A 22673-nucleotide genomic window follows, 5' to 3' on the forward strand; every position below is an offset into this window, starting at 1 on the left:
TGGTACAGGCGAGTTTCTCAATGGCCTCTACCCTCTTCTGTACTGGGTATGCTCTTGCCCTACGGGAGTCCAGTATAGCTCCTGGGAACAAATGTACCTGTTCTGGTTGGGGTGACGACTTTTTCGGTTTATTGTAAACTCCAGAAGCTGTAACATGTGCATGACCATTTGTATGTCTCCCTTGCATTTCCTCCTTGATTGTGCCCTTATTAGCTAGTTGTCCAAGTTTGAGTAAATGTGGATTCATTGCCTTCTTAAGTGTGCTGCTACTGCATAGCTTTCATGTCGAAAGGCAGCACTGTGAATTGGTAGTGTTCTTTGCCTAACATGAAGCAGAGATATTCCTTGTCGCCTTGGTGTACAGGTGTATGTAGGTGTGTATTCTTTAGGCCTAGGGTAGCCATGTAATCTCCCTCCTGCAGTAGTGGGGTTACTTTGTATGAGCTTGTCATCTTGAAGAGCTATGTTCAAATGTTTTTTTTTTTTAAATAAACCTCAGGTCCAGGATTGGCCTTAAGGTTAGATCTTGTTTTAGCACTAGGAAATATGTTGAATAGATCCCCGTGCCCATCTCTAGAGTTGGCACAAGTTCTATGGCTCTCTTTAAGAGTAGTTCTTCCACCTCTGCTCTGAGTTGCTTTAGTTCTCCTTTGAAAGACGTTGCCTTTGTTTTTTTTTTTTTTGGTGGGGCTGTTTTAGTTCTATGCAGTATACATAGCAGATATTTAGGATCCATTTGTCTGTGGTGATGCTTCTCCACTCCTGTAGGAACCCTTGATTCTGCCCCCCACTGGTGTCGTGTTGGGCATCCTTGACCTGGGAGTCATTTGTTTGAAGATCCCACACCCCTGGATAGAGGGGGGTGTCCTCTTCCTGTTGCCCTTCCTTGAAAGGGCTGTCCTGCTGGGTGCTGCCAATATTCTGTGGATAAAGGTGTAGTTGTGTGGTTTGGAGGGAAGACTTGTGTTGCTGGTCTTGTTGCTGCCCGGTATTAAAAGGCATATTTGTTGCAGTGCGTCATACACTGCCTATCCGAATAGGGCAGCCCCTGTGAAGGGCATGTTTATTATTAATGCCTGTACCTCAGGCTTGAATTCTGAGATCCTGAGCCAGGCGTGCCTCCTTAGGGTGGTACCTGCGCACATCTGTCTGCTGGCTGTATGGGCCACATTTAGTGCTGATTTTAGGCATGTGTTTGTGATGCCCTTCCCTTCCTGAATGATCGCATTGGCTCTTTTTGTGATCCTCAGGGAGTTGCTGCATGAGGTCTTCGATTTCCTGCCTTTGCTGGTGTCTACAGTGGTTCATGAGGGCATTGGAGTTGGCTGTCCTCCACCGTGGTGGCCTCCCTTTCCATTTTTCTTCCCATTAAGTCCGGCCTCTTTATTTCCATCTTGGGTGGTAGACCCATGGTGGTGGGCACGTGGTTTCTCTTTCTTGCAGTGGTCATGATAATGAATCTGTGGGGACATTGCCCTAGATGGTTTTAGGCTCCTGTGTTGAGTATTTAAAGTTTTTTCAGCCAGTATGGGCCTGAGTGCCCTTGCATTAGGTGGTTCCGTACAGGCCTCCCCTTGCTCTGATCCAGGATGCTGGGCAGCAATGGCACGTAAAGATTTACCTTTTGGGGTGGAAAAAGTGTCTCTAGGAGGAAGCATTATCCCTCCTCCTTCCAGCTGTACCCCATAGGTGTCTGCAGCCATTTTCAACAGGCTGTTACACATGGTCAGTCCATCCTGTGGAGATCACATCGATGGGTAGTTGTCTATACCCTCTTCAGGTTAATAGATGTCAAGATCCTGCCATGTGTCCTCTAAATGGCTGGAATCATCAAAACCCTGAGCGTATTCGCCTGCTTCGAAGAACTCTTCCTGTTCTTCCTCATGTGGTTCAGGGGTCGCTGGTGCCTCAGTGCAGATTTGGCCTCCTCCGTGGCCAGAGTTGTCAAGGTTTTCTCTGGGATTCAGATTTTTTCAAGGAATCATTTAATTCCTTGTTTCCTTGAATGAGAGGCACCATTTCTGCCTCAAGCTTTCTCTTTTAAATTTGTGCCCATAGATCTGCTTGGCCGAAGATTTCCTTTTGGGGGTTGCGCGCTCCAGCGTCTTTGACGCTCTGGCCTTCTCTCTCGCATTCAGGGGATTTTGTCCGTTCTTTCGAGGGTGCCTTCTAGCCTTCAGTGTCCTTTGGTCAGGATCTGTTCAGCTCTTTCGGTTTTTGCTGACTTTCGGTCACCATTGTCTTCAGCACAGAGGATGCTTTTGTTGGTTTGTCTGTGGACATAAGGCACGAGCCTTTCAGTGGTCTTACATTGTTTTCGGTGCCCTTTGACCCCTTCTTTTGCAGTTGGGCTTTCTCAGTTTGTGAAACAAGTATTTCAATGTCTGAGTCTTCCCCTCTTGCTGTTTTGGCCTCCTCCGTGTTCTCCTCGGTCACTCGAGAGGCCTAGGTGCCGGAGTTACTCTTGCTTCTAACACATAGTGTAGTGTTCCAGTCTTTGCTTGCATCATACCTCAATAGTGTTTTCGGCAAAAATTCCACACAGGACTCAAAGTCCTCATCCATGTGGTCTTTGGGCAGGCAAAGGTTGCAGACATTGTGTGGATGCTTTTTTGCGAACTTGGTGGTGGCACTATGGGCAAAATTTAAAAGGGGTATTTTCCATGGCCCTTACTTCCCACCTCTGTCTTCATTCTCTGTCGGTGGTTGGTCCATTTCCCTCCTCTGGTGACCCCAACTGGGTCTGTGGGGGGGTTTCTGGGGTGTCCCCTGATGGCGCATGAGGCTAATTTTTGGCAGCGTCTCCCAGTGGGGCACGGCAAAGTCTCTCTTCTCCTCTTGCTGTATCCTTCAACAGTCTTCAAAGTTTTGGTCTTTTTTTTTTTTTTTTAAATCTTAAAAAAAAAAATGTTTTCAAAACAAATTTCGGAGTTCCTCCATCGTGCTTTCAGACCCAAACGCGGAAAAAAGAATTTGAAGATGGAGGCCATGCACAGAAACTTCTGGGGCGCGGTCTGATGCCGTACAGTGGACAGACTAAGCACCAAATGATAGTAGACGATGCCCCAAAAGGGGGGAAAGGTAAAAAACAAAAAAAAAAAAAACAAAGACTAGAACATCTTTCTGGACCTAACCACTACATGGCAGAATAATGCACAGCATGTCAATCCAGAAAAGGATTCATGTTACAAAACCATTCTTACCATTCGAAACCTTAGCTACATTAACATGTTGTTTAGATAAATTACCAATCTGCGACTACTCGGGAAGCAAAGAATTAGACATGATATTTTCTGAACAGGTTAATCAACACTACACCTCGCAGACAAGATTATCACCCTTAGCTTCTGCATCCTGGCAATACTGTTCAAAGACTGTTAAGCAAAGTGGTTGAGTGGAATCAGTTTTAATCTCCACCACCAGTGGGCTGCTCATTAAAGTAGTAGTTCTCTCCATACCATAGAATGGGAAGTCACCCTTCTTCTGCAGTTGGCCTTCTGGCATGAGTCATGGCTAGAGGTCCTTTACTATCTAAATGTAGTAACCTTAGCTGCCACCTGTCCCTGCATAGGAGGCTGAAAGTAATAAATACTTGGGTGGTCGTCCTAAGGTACCGGAAGGAGGCTGGCTCAGTTTACAATGTACAGCTATGGTGTAGCACCCTACACCGAGTCCAGGCAACCCTTAGTGATAGTGTTTAGGGGTCCAGATAGCAAAAGCTCTCTAGGGGTAGCTGTGGTGAGCGGCTAAAGCTTATATAGGAGGAGTGTAAAGCACTTGCAATACCACAATATTCAGTCAGTAACCATTCAGAACTACACTAGGTGGTGCAAAAAAGGGTTCTTTATTACAACACTAAAGCTATACAAACATTAATATATCGCCACCTGGAGATAAACACACAAAGATACACTTAGCAATAAGCAGGAAACACATAAAACTACAGGGGGGGGGGGTGTGTGTGTGTGTGCACGTGTGCTGGGGGAGGGGGGGGGATCATATAGAGTGGTATAAGAATGGCGTTGCCCAGCCAAGGTAAGCATGTTAGGATCCCAGGGGCTGGGGGGAGGAAATCACCAGAGGTAAGTACTAGAAATCCCACAGGCATCCGGGTGCAGAGCTGTTATCGAGCCAGGTGTCCCACAAGCTAACTGTAGGCCTGACCACGTCTCTGAGCTGCCACAGCTTGTTTGCATCGCCTCCCAGGGAACCTAAGGCTACATGCAGCTCCAGCCCCTAGCACTCCTTCCTACGATGCACAGCCCTCTGCGTGGTTCTCCTGTGGCGTGGGATCCCTTTCTGTAGTGCTGCGTGGCTTTTTCTTTAACTTCTGTTTCCCCCCTGTGGGACTCCTATGGAACTCCTGTGGGTGCTGCTTCTGCTCCTGTGGGCCCTCTGTGTCGCTGAGGGTCTCCTGTGACTACAGTGGTTATGCATGAGCTTTGCAGGTCTCTTAGATAAGCCTTGGCTGCTCAACCACAGCTACCTCTAGAGAGCCCTGCTTCCTAGACACTGACTACACCTCATTAACAGGGGATACCTGGACCTGGTATAAGGTGATAACATAGGTGCTCACCACACACCAGACCACTGGTAGTGCATGGAACACGCCACTAATCCACTATTAAAGTCTAATCAGCCACAGATTCACACCCCATAAAAAAAACCTAACTGGTACATCCATGTCTCATCTATTATCCAAGAGGCAGAAGTCTTAACCTTAAACAAATGTTGCTCCATAATGTAACAGATGACGTCATGGCGAATTTCAACCCCCTTTACTTGGCACATTGGCTGAATAAAACAACTCAAATTTCAATGACTTAACGTGATTTAATTTACCTGGGTTAATTTGACTCTTCTTCCAGCTGTTGGCAGTCATGTTGCTTTTGTTCATAGGCCTCTCGCCGTGCTTACCTGGCCGGTTGAGGAGCGCTGCAGCAGCTGCATTCTGAAGCTTTGGTGACTGGCTGAATGCATGCAAAACTCCGCGTGGAGTTCCCTGGAGACCTCGAGACAGCTGACTGGGAGTCTAGTGGTCAATTAAATTACCAAAATGAACATTCAAAGCCATTTACAAACCATAATATTGCTATCACACTTATTACTGCTGGGATACTAGAACGTATCAGAGCAGTTAAAACTATTAAGAACCAAACAGTTTAGGATTAGAAGACAAAGAAAATCTTATCAGCTAATGCTGCAGCTGAACTGGGAATTAGGTGCCGCCCATTAAAGGCCATGAATAGTCCAGCACACTCCAAGCCCGACAACAATCTTTCCATGAGCTCAAGAGTCTGCTTAGTTAGAGAATATGCCAAAAACACAGGCTATTGCTGCTCTTTCTGCAATTACACTTCAGATTTTTATTAAATGTTTGAAATAGGCCTTTGTTGTTCACTGTAGTAAGGTTTACGAGCGGTTTCAAATATGGCAGGAAGCTGAAGAGAGGGAGTGTAGGAAGTTGGCTCTGTATGTGCTATTTCAAAGTAAGGAATAGCATGCACAGAGTCCAAGGGTTCCCCTTAGAGGTAAAATAGTGGTAAAAATAGATAATACTAATGCTCTATTTTGTGGTAGTGTGGTCGAGCAGTAGGCTTATCCAAGGAGTAGTGTTAAGCATTTGTTGTACATACACATAGACAATAAATGAGGTACACACACTCAGAGACAAATCCAGCCAATAGGTTTTTATATAGAAAAATATCTTTTCTTAGTTTATTTTAAGAACCACAGGTTCAAATTCTACATGTAATATCTCATTCGAAAGGTATTGCAGGTAAGTACTTTAGGAACTTCAAATCATCAAAATTGCATGTATACTTTTCGAGTTATTCACAAATAGCTGTTTTAAAAGTGGACACTTAGTGCAATTTTCACAGTTCCTAGGGGAGGTAAGTATTTGTTAGGTTAACCAGGTAAGTAAGACACTTACAGGGCTTAGTTCTTGGTCCAAGGTAGCCCACCGTTGGGGGTTCAGAGCAACCCCAAAGTCACCACACCAGCAGCTCAGGGCCGGTCAGATGCAGAGTCCAAAGTGGTGCCCAAAACACATAGGCTAGAATGGAGAGAAGGGGGTGCCCCGGTTCCGGTCTGCTTGCAGGTAAGTACCCGCGTCTTCGGAGGGCAGACCCGGGGGGTTTTGTAGGGCACCGGGGGGGACACAAGTCCACACAGAAATTTCACCCTCAGCGGCGCGGGGGCGGCCGGGTGCAGTGTAGAAACAAGCGTCGGGTTCGCAATGTTAGTCTATGAGAGATCTCGGGATCTCTTCAGCGCTGCAGGCAGGCAAGGGGGGGATTCCTCGGGGAAACCTCCACTTGGGCAAGGGAGAGGGACTCCTGGGGGTCACTTCTCCAGTGGAAGTCCAGTCCTTCAGGTCCTGGGGGCTGCGGGTGCAGGGTCTCTCCCAGGCGTCGGGACTTTGGATTCAAAGAGTCGCGGTCAGGGGAAGCCTCGGGATTCCCTCTGCAGGCGGCGCTGTGGGGGCTCAGGGGGGACAGGTTTTGGTACTCACAGTATCAGAGTAGTCCTGGGGTCCCTCCTGAGGTGTTGGATCTCCACCAGCCGAGTCGGGGTCGCCGGGTGCAGTGTTGCAAGTCTCACGCTTCTTGCGGGGAGCTTGCAGGGTTCTTTCAAGGCTGCTGGAAACAAAGTTGCAGCCTTTCTTGGAGCAGGTCCGCTGTCCTCGGGAGTTTCTTGTCTTTTCGAAGCAGGGGCAGTCCTCAGAGGATGTCGAGGTCGCTGGTCCCTTTGGAAGGCGTCGCTGGAGCAGGATCTTTGGAAGGCAGGAGACAGGCCGGTGAGTTTCTGGAGCCAAGGCAGTTGTCGTCTTCTGGTCTTCCTCTGCAGGGGTTTTCAGCTAGGCAGTCCTTCTTCTTGTAGTTGCAGGAATCTAATTTTCTAGGGTTCAGGGTAGCCCTTAAATACTAAATTTAAGGGCGTGTTTAGGTCTGGGGGGTTAGTAGCCAATGGCTACTAGCCCTGAGGGTGGGTACACCCTCTTTGTGCCTCCTCCCAAGGGGAGGGGGTCACAATCCTAACCCTATTGGGGGAATCCTCCATCTGCAAGATGGAGGATTTCTAAAAGTTAGAGTCACTTCAGCTCAGGACACCTTAGGGGCTGTCCTGACTGGCCAGTGACTCCTCCTTGTTTTTCTCATTATTTTCTCCGGCCTTGCCGCCAAAAGTGGGGCCTGGCCGGAGGGGGCGGGCAACTCCACTAGCTGGAGTGTCCTGCTGGGTTGGCACAAAGGAGGTGAGCCTTTGAGGCTCACCGCCAGGTGTGACAATTCCTGCCTGGGAGAGGTGTTAGCATCTCCACCCAGTGCAGGCTTTGTTACTGGCCTCAGAGTGACAAAGGCACTCTCCCCATGGGGCCAGCAACATGTCTCGGTTTGTGGCAGGCTGCTAAAACTAGTCAGCCTACACAGATAGTCGGTTAAGTTTCAGGGGGCACCTCTAAGGTGCCCTCTGTGGTGTATTTTACAATAAAATGTACACTGGCATCAGTGTGCATTTATTGTGCTGAGAAGTTTGATACCAAACTTCCCAGTTTTCAGTGTAGCCATTATGGTGCTGTGGAGTTCGTGTTTGACAAACTCCCAGACCATATACTCTTATGGCTACCCTGCACTTACAATGTCTAAGGTTTTGTTTAGACACTGTAGGGGTACCATGCTCATGCACTGGTACCCTCACCTATGGTATAGTGCACCCTGCCTTAGGGCTGTAAGGCCTGCTAGAGGGGTGTCTTACCTATACTGCATAGGCAGTGAGAGGCTGGCATGGCACCCTGAGGGGAGTGCCATGTCGACTTACTCGTTTTGTCCTCACTAGCACACACAAGCTGGCAAGCAGTGTGTCTGTGCTGAGTGAGAGGTCTCCAGGGTGGCATAAGACATGCTGCAGCCCTTAGAGACCTTCCTTGGCATCAGGGCCCTTGGTACTAGAAGTACCAGTTACAAGGGACTTATCTGGATGCCAGGGTCTGCCAATTGTGGATACAAAAGTACAGGTTAGGGAAAGAACACTGGTGCTGGGGCCTGGTTAGCAGGCCTCAGCACACTTTCAATTGTAAACATAGCATCAGCAAAGGCAAAAAGTCAGGGGGCAACCATGCCAAGGAGGCATTTCCTTACAGGGAGGATGAGAATGAAAATGTCACTTACCCAGTGTACATCTGTTCGTGGCATCAGTCGCTGAGATTCACATGGTATGCATGAGCTCGCCATCTGGTGTTGGGTCGGAGTGTTACAAGTTGTTTTTCTTCGAAGAAGTGTTTTCGAGTCACGGGACCGAGTGACTCCACCTTCTGTGCTCATTGCGCATGGGCGTCGACTCCATCTTCGATTGTTTTCCCCGCAGAGGGTGAGGTAGGAGTTGTACTATAGTAATAGTGCCCGCGCAATGAAAAATGTAAGTATGTACCTATTAAAGGATTAAGTAATATATATACAAATGTACAAAATTGAAGGTAACTTCTGAACTGCTACAGGCTTCCGGGGAGGTGGGTGGGTCCATGTGAATCTCAGCGACTGATGCCACGAACAGATGTACACTGGGTAAGTGACATTTTCAGTTCGATGGCATCTGTCGCTGTAGATACACATGGTATGCATAGACTAGTAAGCAGTTAGTTCCCCATAAGCGGTGGTTTAGCCTGTAGGAGTAGAAGTTGTCTGAAATAGAGTTCTTAATACAGCTTGACCTACTGTAGCTTGTTGTGCGGATAGCACATCTATACAGTAGTGTTTGGTGAATGTGTGAGGCGTAGACCAAGTGGCTGCCTTACATATTTCTTGCATTGGGATGTTTCCTAAAAAGGCCATTGAAGCACCTTTTTTCCTTGTTGAATGTGCCCTGGGAGTAATGGGCAGTTGTCTTTTTGCTTTAAGGTAGCAGATTTGGATGCATTTAACTATCCATCTGGCTATACCTTGTTTTGATATTGGGTTACCTGCATGAGGTTTTTGGAATGCAATAAATAGCTGTTTAGTTTTTCTGATGTTCTTCGTTCTGTCAATGTAGTACATTAATGCTCTTTTGACATCTAATGTATGTAGTGCTCTTTCAGCCACAGAATCTGGCTGTGGGAAGAATACTGGTAATTCTACCGTTTGATTTAGATGGAATGGAGAAATAACTTTTGGTAAAAATTTTGGATTAGGTCGTAGGACGACCTTATTTTTATGTATTTGTATAAAAGGCTCTTGTGTTGTGAACGCTTGAATTTCACTTACTCTTCTTAGAGATGTAATGGCGATGAGAAAGGCAACTTTCCAGGTGAGGAATTGTATTCCGCAAGAGTGCATGGGTTCGAAGGGTGGGCCCATGAGTCTTGTTAGAACCACGTTTAGGTTCCATGAAGGAACAGGTGGTGTTCTTGGTGGTATAATTCTTTTAAGCCCTTCTATGAATGCTTTGATAACTGGTATCCTATACAAGGAAGTTGAATATGTAGTTTGCAGGTATGCAGATATTGCTGCAAGGTGTATTTTAATAGAAGAGAAGGCTAGCTTTGCTTTTTGTAAATGGAGCAAGTAATTTACTATATGTTTTGGAGTTGCCTCTAGTGGTTGTATCTGATTATGATGGCAGTACCAAACAAATCTTTTCCACTTACTTGCGTAGCAGTGTCTAGTGGATGGCCTTCTGGCCTGCTTTATGACTTCCATACACTCTTGGCTAAGTTGTAAGTGTCCGAATTCTAGGATTTCAGGAGCCAGATTGCTAGATTCAGCGATGCTGGGTCCGGGTGTCTGATCTGTTGGTTGTGTTGCGTTAACAGATCTGGTTTGTTGGGCAGTTTGATGTGTGGTACTACAGACAGATCTAGCAGTGTTGTGTACCAGGGTTGTCTTGCCCACGTTGGTGCTATTAAAATGAGTTTGAGTTTGTTTTGACTCAATTTGTTTACTAGGTAAGGAAGGAGAGGGAGAGGAGGAAAAGCGTAAGCAAATATTCCTGACCAGTTCATCCATAGGGCATTGCCTTGGGATTGCTTGTGTGGGTATCTGGACGCGAAGTTTTGGCATTTTGCGTTCTCTTTTGTTGCAAATAAGTCTATTTGTGGTGTTCCCCAGAGTGTGAAGTAGGTGTTCAGAATTTGTGGGTGGATTTCCCATTCGTGAACTTGCTGGTGATCTCGAGAGAGATTGTCTGCCAGCTGATTCTGGATCCCCGGAATGAACTGTGCTATTAGACCAATTTGATGGTGGATAGCCCACTTCAATATTTTTTGAGCTAACAAGCTTAACTGCGTTGAATGTGTTCCTCCTTGTTTGTTTAGATAATACATCGTTGTCATGTTGTCTGTTTTGACAAGGATGTATTTGTGGGTTATGATTGGTTGGAAAGCTTTTAGTGCTAGAAAAACTGCTAATAATTCTAGATGATTTATATGCAGTTTTGTTTGATGTATGTTCCATTGTCCTCTTATGTTGTGTTGATTGAGATGTGCTCCCCACCCTGTCATGGAAGCATCTGTTGTTATTACGTACTGTGGCACTGGGTCTTGGAAAGGCCGCCCTATGTTTAAATTTATACTGTTCCACCATAGAAGCGATAGGTAAGTTTGGCGGTCTAGCAACACCAGATCTAGAAGGTGACCCTGTGCTTGAGACCACTGTGAGGCTAGGCACTGTTGTAAGGGCCTCATGTGCAGTCTTGCGTTTGGGACAATGGCTATGCATGAGGACATCATGCCTAGGAGCTGTAGTATTGTTCTTGCTTGTATTGTTTGGTTTGGAGACATGTGTTGAATGACCCTGTTGAAATTGTGGATCCTTTGTGGAGTTGGCGTTGCTACTCCTTTTGTTGTGTCTATTATGGCTCCTAGATATTGCTGTACTTTGCTTGGCAGAATGTTTGATTTTGCAAAGTTGACGGTGAACCCTAAATTGTAGAGGGTTTGTATGACTTGATTTGTGTGGTTTGAGCATTGTGTGAGCGAACTGGTTTTGATTAGCCAGTCGTCTAGATACGGGAACACATGTATTTGCTGCCTTCTGATGTGTGCAGCGACTATTGCTAGGCACTTTGTGAATACTCTTGGAGCGGTTGTTAAACCAAAAGGCAATACTTTGAATTGGTAATGTATTCCTTTGAATACAAACCTTAGATATTTCCTGTGTGATTGATGGATTGGTATATGGAAATATGCGTCCTTGAGGTCTAGGGTTGTCATGTAGTCGTGTTTTCTGAGCAATGGTAACACTTCTTGTAGTGTGACCATGTGAAAGTGGTCTGATTTGATGAATGTGTTTACTACCCTGAGGTCTAGAATTGGTCTCAGTGTTTCGTCCTTTTTTGGTATCAAGAAGTACAGTGAATAAACTCCTGTGTTTATTTGTGTGCTTGGTACTAATTCTATTGCATTTTTTTGCAGTAGTGCTTGAACTTCTATCTCTAGAAGTTGTGAATGGTATTTTGATAAATTTTGTGATTTTGGTGGTATGTCTGGAGGGAATTGCATGAATTCTATGCAATAACCATGTTGGATAATTGCTAGGACCCATGTATCTGTAGTTATTTTGTCCCATGCTTCGTAATATTGATGTATCCTCCCCCCCACTGGTGTTGTGTGGGAGGGGTGAGTGACGTGTGAGTCACTGCTTGTTGGTAGTGTTTTTGGGGCTTTGAAATCTTCCTCTATTCCTAGGAAATTGCCCCCCTCTATACTGGCCCCGAAAACCTCCCCTGTACTGTCCCTGGTAGGTGGGCGGTGCGGACTGTGAGGTGCTAGCTTGTGTGGCCTGACCCCGAAACCCTCCTCTAAAAGGTGTTTTGCGGAAGGTGTTATAAGATCCTCTGCTCTGCGGGGAGTAGAGTGCGCCCATGGCCTTGGCAGTGTCAGTGTCCTTCTTGAGCTTTTCTATAGCTGTGTCGACCTCCGGACCGAACAGAAGTTTCTCGTTTACTGGCATGTTAAGCACTGCCTGCTGAATTTCTGGCTTGAATCCAGACGTTCTGAGCCATGCGTGCCTACGGATGGTAACCGACGTATTAATGGTTCTTGCGGCCGTGTCTGCTGCATCCATGGAGGAGCGTATTTGATTGTTGGAAATGTTTTGACCCTCCTCAACAACCTGTTTTGCTCTTTTTTGCAGATCTTTTGGGAGATGTTCAATGAGATGCTGCATCTCATCCCAGTGGGCTCTGTCGTATCGCGCTAGCAGCGCTTGTGAATTTGCGATGCGCCACTGGTTTGCTGCTTGGACAGCAACCCTCTTCCCGGCTGCATCGAACTTCCTACTTTCTTTATCTGGGGGAGGTGCATCCCCAGAAGTGTGTGAGTTTGCCCGTTTTCTGGCAGCCCCTACCACCACAGAGTCTGGTGGCAGCTGAGAGGTGATGAAGACAGGGTCCGTAGGAGGCGCCTTATACTTTTTGTCCACCCTAGGCGTCACTGCCCTACTTTTAACTGGCTCCTTGAAAATGTCTTTTGCATGGCGTAGCATGCCTGGGAGCATCGGCAGGCTTTGGTAGGAGCTGTGGGTTGAGGAGAGGGTGTTAAATAAAAAATCATCCTCTACTTGTTCCGAGTGTAGTTCCACATTATGGAATAGAGCTGCTCTAGCCACCACTTGTGAGTAGGCTGTGCTGTCTTCCGGTGGTGATGGCCTAGTTGGGTATGTGTCTGGGCTGTTATCAGACACTGGTGCGTCGTACAAGTCCCACGCATCCTGATCTTGGTCGTCGTGGCTCATGGCGGTGTGAGCTGGCGAATGTGACGGGGTGTAAGTTGGCGAAGCCGGAGTTACAGGTGGGGGCGAGGGAGGAGGTGTTACCTTTTGTGTTGTTTCTTGCTGAGGAGTAAACTGAAGCGTTCTCTTTCGTTTGACAGGTGGAAGGGTACTGATCTTCCCAGTCCCCTGCTGAATAAAGATACGCTTTTGCGTGTGATCCACGTCAGTGGATTGCAGTTCTTGTTCAAATCTATGTTTCTTCAGTTGAGAAGACATAGAATGCTCTTCGGTATAGGAGCCAGAAACAGGGTCTGATGTCGCTTTTTTCGGCTCCGAAAGCCCTGTCGATTGTTTTTTCGGCTCCGAGGTAACCTTCCTCTTTTTCTGTGCCGAAAATTCTTGGCCTCTATGGTCTTCGGCGCCACTGTCTCGGCGTCGATCGGTGTCGACACCGAACTCTCGGTGTCGATGCTTCTGTTTAGCACTCTCTCGGTCCCGAGGAGGCTGCGTGCCGGTGTCTCGACCGAAGTCGGACGATCTCGACACTGAATGGGCCTTTTTCGGTGCCGATTGTTGGTCACCGAGAATTTGGGTGGAGCCATGGCCGGTTGGCAGTGGCGTCCCCTGGGCCTTCTTTCCTTTTTTAAGGTTTGATCTCGACGTCTTACTCACAGTTCTTGTAGAGTGTAGCTCGTCGGAGTCTGAATCCTGGATGGAAAAGGATTCCTCCTGTTCTTCTTCTGTCTCGAACTGTCGACGCTCTTTTGGCGTGGACGCCATCTGCAGTCTTCTCGCTCGACGGTCGCGCAGAGTTTTTCGGGACCGGAACGCCCGACAGGCCTCGCAGGATTCTTCACTGTGCTCGGGTGACAGGCACAGATTACAGACCGAGTGCAGGTCCGTATAAGGATATTTGTTGTGGCATTCGGGGCAGAATCGAAACGGGGTCCGATCCATCGGCGTTGTCCTCCACGCGGTCGGGCCGACTAGGCCCCGACGGGGTGCCGAAATCTACCCCGAAGGGCACCGAAGCGCTTCGATGTTCAACGCGTCGTCGTATGTGTCTATCTCTAACCGGATCGCAACGATACCGTCGAAAATCTTCCGTCTTCAGCTATCTTTCCGTTCCGAAACTCGGAGCGACATGAACACGTCCGAACCCGATGGCGGAAAGAAAACAATCGAAGATGGAGTCGACGCCCATGCGCAATGAGCACAGAAGGTGGAGTCACTCGGTCCCGTGACTCGAAAACACTTCTTCGAAGAAAAACAACTTGTAACACTCCGACCCAACACCAGATGGCGAGCTCATGCATACCATGTGTATCTACAGCGACAGATGCCATCGAACTTCTAGGTTTTTCTTTACACTTATTAACAATGGAATAACAGGAAATGATGGGCTCTCTGCAAAAATGTGATGAGACCCCGCAAGTATTCCTCCGTATCTCAGATATTCACTGCCCTTGGGGTGAATGCTTGCCTGCCACACCCCCAAACCCCTCAAGACCGAGTTGGGCCACTCAAAGGCATACCACTGCATAGGTCTGCATTATGACCCTGCCTAGCAACAAGAAAACAAGCATTTAAACAAAGAAGGGCCATGACAATTAAAACTTGGCTGCTTCTGTGTAGAATTAGCCTCCTTACCTAAGCCCTAGCCTCCTAAGAGAGCTGCGCTCTCCACTGCAGTTGGAGAAGATGCGCCTAATCTAGCCACCAACCCAGAACGAAAAGGTTACTTGCTTGTAATACTAGCTGTGAAATGGGGATCTTCAAAAAAGTTTAAAGTAAATATCACCACTCACAAGAATCATTAAGGGTCATTTTAACAAAGAGAAATAACCATCTTGTAGGAAGCTGGCCTGGGGTATAGTGGGTACCTAAGGTACTTACACTAGGTTCAGGTATCCCCTATTAGTGTAGTGTAGGCAGTGTCTAGAAGCCAGGCTCTCTAGAGGTAGCTGTGGATGAGCAGCCAAGGCTTATCTAGGATACGTGCAAAGCTCATGCAATACCACCGTAGTCACACAGCACTTACACACATGGAAAAAACATTACCAAAAGGTACTAGAGAGGCAACCCTCCAATAGGAGGTGACACTAGATATGTACACTAGTAATCAGAAATAGGCAAATAGCAATAAAACAGTGCAATAGCAAATAGGCAGTAGTGACCCTAGGGAGAGCCCAAACCATATACTAAAAAATGGAATGTGAATGCAGGATCCCCAACTAGGTAGTGGAATGTGTAGAGGGGAGCTGGAGGTACTAGGAAACCCCAAAGGTAAGTACACAGTGCCCCCCCAGCGACCAGGAGAAAAAGAGTAAGTTACTGGATTTTCCTTAAACCACCCAAAGGGAGAAAAGAACAAGTTACTTACCTTCTGTAACGCTTTTTCTGGTGAATACACTAGCTACCTGTGGATTCCTCACCTTATGAATTCTCCCATGCACCAGCATCCAACGGAAAACCTTCCCAGCTCTCCACGTCGACGCCACAATTGCACAGCTCCACGCGACTCCGTCTGACGTCACTGTGCCAATAAGAGGTCCTTGCCGGTGTGCCGACGTCCGTTCCCTTTTTTCCCTGCGTTCAACCTAACAGTTTTCTCCTAGCTCTCGCTACTGTTAAAGGTGTTCCATCTTGTTTCTGGTTACAAGGTCTCCTCCTAGGAAGTCGGGATTTAAGCAGTGTCAAGAGTGCGGGGTCGCATGTCGGTCACTGACCCTCATGATGATTGCCTTTGGTGTTTGAGCTCCGAGCATGCCGTCGAAGAGTGTGTATCCTGCCAGAGCATGAATCCAAAGGCTCTGAAGGAGAGGGAGGCCAAACTCTTTGGCTAAGGCGAAAAAAGGACATAAGAGCCATCACAGGTCATCTTCTCACACTTTGTCGAAGAAGCACAAGAGGCGATGTCGTCATGACTCTCGGCGTTGTTTGGCTCGGAGCCGTTCAAGGTCCAGGTCTCCATCTATATGGCGTCGTGCGACGTTAGTCCGACTGACTCCACAACCTCAAAGCCTTCAGGCTTCTCCAGCGCCGTTCTTCGAGGTGGTCACACCTACAGAGTCTCCTCGCTTTTTACCTGTGGCGCAGGATTCGGATGCTCAATAGGCTCAAGTGCAGCATGGAGACCAGCGTTATCCTGCCTTCCCGGCTCTGGGAGCAGATTCGGCAGCATTGTTAAATGCCATGTTTTCTATGTTTAATGCTATGGCTGGTCCCACGGGTCCTTTAGCATTTTCGTTGGGCTCCCGGGCTCCTTACAAGGCGGCGCAGTTTATGCCCTTCTATCTGGCTGAGGATGCCAGTTCGGCGCCGATGACGTCACCTCAGAGACCTGTGGCACCGGTGTCATCACCCTTTCAGTTGCACCGATGACGGAGCCTCAGATGACCACAGCGCCGATGGGATCCGCTCCGGCGCCGGATGACTCCGGATTAGACTGTAGTCAGCCGCCTTCTCCTGGTCCGCGCCTTTCAGTTCTGAAGCTGGTGTCATCGACGTCAGCTAATTCTATGTCAACGCCAAGGTTAGAGGCCAGGCGACTTAGGGCCCTTTAGTGAAAACGGGTGCATGCACCCGTTTCATGCAGGCTGCAATGGCAGGCCTGCAGAACCCTTAGCATGGGCTCCCTATGGGTGGCAGAATAACTGCTACAGCCCATAGGGATCCCTTAGAAACCCAACGCCCTGGGTACCTAGGTACCATATACTAGAGACTTACATGGAAGGGGGGGACCAGTATGCTGACTGTGGGAAGAAAAAGGTACAGTTTACAGGAGAGGGCAAAACTACTGGGGTCCTTGTTAGCAGGATCTCAGTAGACACAGTCAAACATTAACAACAGGCAGAAAATGGGGGTAACCATGCTTGAAAGAGGCTCCTTTCCTATACTGCTATAATCCCCTTGTCACCTTCTCCACAGGTACCATCACCACAGGAGTTATTCGTATTTGCATCAATTTGCAGTTGGCTCTCCTTTTGTGCGGGGCCAAGATCTGGGGTATGCATCTGATGTTCCTTTCGGGGCTTAAAGATTTAGTCCCGTCATGGCTAGCTTGCAGGGGGACTGTGGGAGTATATCCTGGTTCCTTTCAACCACCCTTCCCCCTGGAACTAGGGCCTGTATTATCTTATTTAAGAGTGACTCGATGTGGTCAGTTCCCCCAAGGAATGTCTCCAATAATGCAAGTATTGATGTTAAAACATTGTTTAATCCGGTCATAGCCTCAGAGATTATAAAGCCTTGCGGGAACTCTGCAGATATGGGGTTAACCCTTGGATACTGGCTAATGGGGATGCTCTGAAATGAGGAGGAATCCAGGAACTCCCTCCCACTAGGTGTGGAACTGTTGTATATAGATTTGGTGTCAAACGTAGCCTCCATCCAAGCTGCAGAACCATCATCTAGTGTCAACGGGACCTCAGACGACTTGCGAGATCCAATCTTTCTTGCAGGCTGTAAGGAAATCCCTCCTTGGCATGGTTACCCCCTGACTTTTTGCCTTTGCTGATGCTATGTTTTGATTTGAAAGTGTGCTGAGGCCTGCTAACCAGGCCCCAGCACCAGTGTTCTTTCCCTAACCTGTACTTTTGTTTTACACAATTGGCACACCCTGGCATCCAGGTAAGTCCCTTGTAACTGGTACCCCTGGTACCAACGGCCCTGATGCCAGGGAAGGTCTCTAAGGGCTGCAGCATAGCTTATGCCACCCTGGGGACCCCTCACTCAGCACAGACACACTGCTTGCCAGCTTGTGTGTGCTGGTGAGGACAAAACGAATAAGTCGACATGGCACTCCCCTCAGGGTGCCATGCCAACCTCACACTGCCTATGCAGTATAGATAATTCACCCCTCTAGCAGGCCTTACAGCCCTAAGGCAGGGTGCACTATACCATAGGTGAGGGCACCAGTGCATGAGCACTGTGCCCCTACAGTCTCTAAGCAAAACCTTAGACATTGTAAGTGCAGGGTAGCCATAAGAGTATATGGTCTGGGAGTCTGTCAAACACGAACTCCACAGCACCATAATGGCTGAAAACTGGGACGTTTGGTATCAAACTTCTCAGCACAATAAATGCACACTGATGCCAGTGTACATTTTATTGTGAAATACACCCCAGAGGGCACCTTAGAGGTGGCCCCTGAAACCTTAACCAACTACCCATGTAGGCTGACTGGTTTTAGCAGCCTGCCACACTCGAGACATGTTGCTGGCCACATGGGGCCACTCTGTGGCCAGTAACAAAGCCTGCACTGGGTGGAGATGCTATCACCTCCCCCAGGCAGGAGCTGTAACACCTGGCGGTGAGCCTCCGGCCACGGCCCCACTTTTGGCAGCAAGGCCGGAGGAATTAATGAGAAAAACAAGGAGGAGTCACTGGCCAGTCAGGACAGCCCCTAAGGTGTCCTGAGCTGAAGTGACTAACTTTTAGAAATCCTCCATCTTTCAGATGGAGGATTCCCCCAATAGGGATAGGAATGTGACCCCCTCCCCTTGGGAGGAGGCACAAAGAGGGTGTACCCACCCTCAGGGCTAGTAGCCATTGGCTACTAACCCCCCAGACCTAAACACGCCCTTAAATTTAGTATTTAAGGGCTCCCCTGAACCTAAGAATTTAGATTCCTGCAACTTACGAAGAAGAGGACTGCTGAGCTGAAAAACCCCTGCAGAGAAGAAGACACCAACTGCTTTGGCCCCAGCCCTACCGGCCTGTCTCCCTCCTTCAGAAGAAACCTGCTCCAGCGACGCTTTCCCCAGGACCAGCGACCTCTGAATCCTCAGAGGACTGTCCTGCTTCCAAAAGACCAAGAAACTCCAGAGGACAGCGGCCCTGTTCAACAAAGACTGCAACTTTGTATCCAGAGGAGCAGATTTCAAGACCCCTGCAATCCCCGCAAGAAGCGTGAGACTTGCAACACTGCACCCGGCGACCCCGACTCGACTGGTGGAGAAACAACGCGACAGGGAGGACCCCCTGGCGACTCCAAGACTGAGTAACCAAAGTTGTCCCCCCTGAGCCCCCACAGCGACGCCTGCAGAGGGAATCCCGAGGCTCCCCCTGACCGTGACTGCCTGACTCTAAAATCCCGACGCCTGGAAAAGACCCTGCACCCGCAGCCCCCAGGACCTGAAGGATCGGAACTCCAGTGCAGGAGTGACCCCCCCGGAGGCCCTCTCCCTTGCCCAGGTGGTGGCTACCCCGAGGAGCCCCCCCCCTTGCCTGCCTGCACCGCTGAAGAGACCCCTTGGTCTCCCATTGAAATCCATTGGAAACCCAACGCTTGTTTGCACACTGCACCTGGCCGCCCCCGCGCTGCTGAGGGTGTACTTTCTGTGTGGACTTGTGTCCCCCCCGGTGCCCTACAAAACCCCCCTGGTCTGCCCTCCGAAGACGCGGGTACTTACCTGCTGGCAGACTGGAACCGGGGCACCCCCTTCTCTCCATTGAAGTCTATGCGTTTTGGGCACCACTTTGAACTCTGCACCTGACGGGCCCTGAGCTGCTGGTGTGGTAACTTTGGGGTTGCTCTGAACCCCCAACGGTGGGCTACCTTGGACCCCAATTTGAGCCCCGTAGGTGGTTTACTTACCTGCAAGAATTAACATTACTTTACCTCCCTCGGGAACTGTGAAAATTGCACTAAGTGTCCACTTTTAAAACAGCTAAATGTGTTTTATGTAAAAAGTATATATGCTATTGTGATTGTTCAAAGTTCCTAGAGTACTTACCTGCAATACCTTTCAAATGAGATATTACATGTAGAATTTGAACCTGTGGTTCTTAAAATAAACTAAGAAAATATATTTTTCTATAACAAAAACCTATTGGCCTGGAATTGTTTCTGAGTGTGTGTTCCTCATTTATTGCCTGTGTGTATGTACAACAAATGCTTAACACTACTCCTTTGATAAGCCTACTGCTCGACGACACTACCACAAAATAGAGCATTAGTATTATCTCTTTTTGCCACTATCTTACCTCTAAGGGGAACCCTTGGACTCTGTGCATACTATTCCTTACTTTGAAATAGTGCATACAGAGCCAACTTCCTACACAGGCGCTTTGTTCCTGGTAGCTGTTAGGCTACAGGGTACATCAGGGAATGTGTAATCCAAAAGCATGGAGGGAACTTTCATAGAGGTAGTTGCATTTTCCCCTTCGCTCAACAGTTCCCAAGTCGTTGCTTAGCACCATGAGCTCTCCATTGGAGCAGCCATGGAGCAAGGCCTCATGCTCCTTACTTCTCTGGGGGCAGAGTAGTAGGTTCACTCTCCTGCATTAGGCTATCCATCTCACTTTGTTGACTCTTTAGTATGGGACATGGCTTCTTGTGGGGTTGCTCACATGTAGACTCTAGCGATGGGGGTCCAAACAGAACAGTCGCACTAGCTCCCTCAGTACTACCACTGCAGCGTTCTCCCCCAACGTTCCCCTCTGAAGCACATCCCTGCATCACTACTAGCTCCTCCAGTCCTTTTTGCTCAGCAATCTGCTGCAAGGAAGGCACTATATCCACCACCTGGTAAAAACTAGTTTTTAACCTCACAGAAGGTCAAGGGATGGCCGCGTTCACTGCAGCCACACCACAACTATGCTTAGTGATATCCAGTGGAGGCACAGAGAAGGAGAAATCAGGGCCTATAGACACAGGACCATGGGGACATCAACAGCCCCTACCAGTGTCCTGGGCTCCTTTCACCAGAGTCCTTTTGCCTTTGGCTGTGACATAATCAGCCTGTTGAACGCTTTCATTGAGTGCCTCAGGACTGTCTGCCTTGCACTGTTACTTCGTCTGTTTTTCACATTTTCCATTGTCTTCTTTTTTTGCTTCTACTGTGCGCTTCTCCTCTTTCTCCTACAGCGTCACATGCAGCAATCAGGTCGCCAGTTCTGACCAGTAGTGTTCGCTTGCCTTTGACGACCAGCAAGTGACCAACCGCCATATACCTTACTGCACCTAATTGCACCATAGTTAAAGAAGTCTTGGCAATGTCCACCGCACGGACAGAGTTGGTGGGGGAGCACATGGAATGGAGCAAATTGCACCAAGACGTAGCCTGGCCGCTTCCGCGCCCCTCCAGCTCTACCTAGGGCCCTGGCCCTAATGCCACAACCACGCACACCACACCGTCTATCGTACCAGCCTTGTATCTTGGAGAGCCTTAAGATCTTTAGGCACTTTATATGACATACAGCGCAGGTCATCATTCAGGCCAGTCCGCTGATCAATGTGAACCACCTTTGACTGAAATTGTAGCTCCTCTGCATCTAGCTGTGATCCCGATTTAATAGATTTTAAAATCTCTTCAGTTACATCCTTGCTAATTTCTGGGAATGCAATCAATTTCTCCTTAACCATACGGTCTACAGGAGGCATGTGGGGGGACCTTAATAAGGTCGGTATCCCCTTACAACATTAAGGATGTTTTGAACTTTTCATAAGAAATAGTTAGCAAATATATTACAACGGGCGGGAGGCCAGACTGACTCCTGGCTGGCTTCATAAAAAAGTTCACCATCCTAAATACCTTTTTGGAAGAGTTTGTGCGCTGTCAATCTTTGAGTTATAATACATAACTACCCTTTATGATCTCACAGTGATTTTTTTTTCACTGCTTTCTTAATTTGACTTGCTGGATTCATCCTAGTTTTTTTCTCCACTGCCTTCCCTATTTTTTGGATTCTTTCTTTAACTCCACAAACTCTAAAGAGAACCATGGGGCACAACCCTCAGGACAACTATCCTTCGGTAATCTCAAAAGAAATAGGCTGTCCAGTGAATTCTTCAACCAGCCTTCAAACCTAGCATACCTTTCTGCAATTTCCCCTTTTATTTTAGAAGTGGAATTTGCAAGAGCTTTCCCAAATTGCTGCATGCAGTTTTAACCAGCACCGACTAAGCCTAAGTTGGTGAGACACATTTGCTTTGTTTCCTGTTCTGCACAAGTGAAATGGCACAAGATAATTGTCTAATATATTTGCATTAGGATCTCCTGTAGCCATATTAGAATTATTTGTAAAAATGGGATCCAATGATGTCCCTATTTGTATAGGGGCCATAGCCAGCTGTGTCATCTGCAAAGCGTCAAGGTAGTATACTAAGGTTTTGGCATTTTAACATTGTCATCTTTAAAATGTAAACTTAAATCCCCCATTAAAGTTTGCTTTACGAAGGCTTTCTGAAGGCTGTGTTCTGCCACGAAACACGGCAGAACCTGAATAAATTGCGTAGGTGAACCAGGGGGACGGTACACTAATATCTATGGAAAATTACAACTCATACGACTAAGCCAGAGAAATTTAAAATCATCAATATTCAGATGGCGTTACAAACAGGTCTTGGGTGTTGCCACTTCAAAAAACAACTTAGTTAAACATGCAGAATTGGTCCCTGAGTACATATGAGATGGTGTGTGGTGTGCTAGGTAGCCCATTTGCTGCCCTGCCCAAAAGAAACCTCACACTCCACCATCACCACTGAACCACAGTTTCAAATTTCAACATCATTGCTCAGACCTTTGCCTACACATTTCTTCCGGCACATCAAGTCCCTTCTACTGCCATCCTTTGAGAGACTGCTGTTACTGCAAGCTATCCAACACAATAGCTCTCTGGGACAGTGTCTGTTGGCAGACCTACCATCACCAAGTTCAGAGGGGCAAAGCTCTTTGCAACACGTTGCTCCAGCATATTTTCTGAGGGGTACTTTCACTGTAAAACTTTGATACTTCAGCTGTGCAGGGGTACCATTTTTGCTCATTCTCCTCCTTCATAAGAGCAACTGATTTCCGCACCCCAATATCTGCGGCATTTTTGCAGTTAGGCTTTAGGAATGTGAACTTCCACCAGTATCTGCACAACCAATCCCCTTGGCGGCAGGCTGCATTCTCTGTGGACTTGTGTAAGGAAATGCCTCCTTGGCATGGTTACCCCCTAACTTTTTGCCTTTGCTGATGCTAAATTTTGATTGAA

At 47.8% G+C, this 22673-nt stretch overlaps 1 protein-coding gene across 6 annotated transcripts in view; it reads right to left on the reverse strand.

Moving 5' to 3' along the window:
* GATAD2A (GATA zinc finger domain containing 2A) overlaps nt 1-22673 on the reverse strand; it is a 268346-nt gene that overhangs the window by 5840 nt on the left and 239833 nt on the right. For all 6 annotated transcript variants that reach the window (XM_069215732.1, XM_069215734.1, XM_069215733.1 and 3 more), the window contains one exon: nt 4843-5032. In XM_069215732.1, the coding sequence (XP_069071833.1) occupies nt 4843-5032 (190 nt within the window). The remainder of the gene's footprint in view (nt 1-4842; nt 5033-22673) is intronic.

Source organism: Pleurodeles waltl, chromosome 12 (genome assembly GCF_031143425.1).
Source record: "Pleurodeles waltl isolate 20211129_DDA chromosome 12, aPleWal1.hap1.20221129, whole genome shotgun sequence".
NCBI classification, from domain to species: Eukaryota; Metazoa; Chordata; class Amphibia; order Caudata; family Salamandridae; genus Pleurodeles; species Pleurodeles waltl.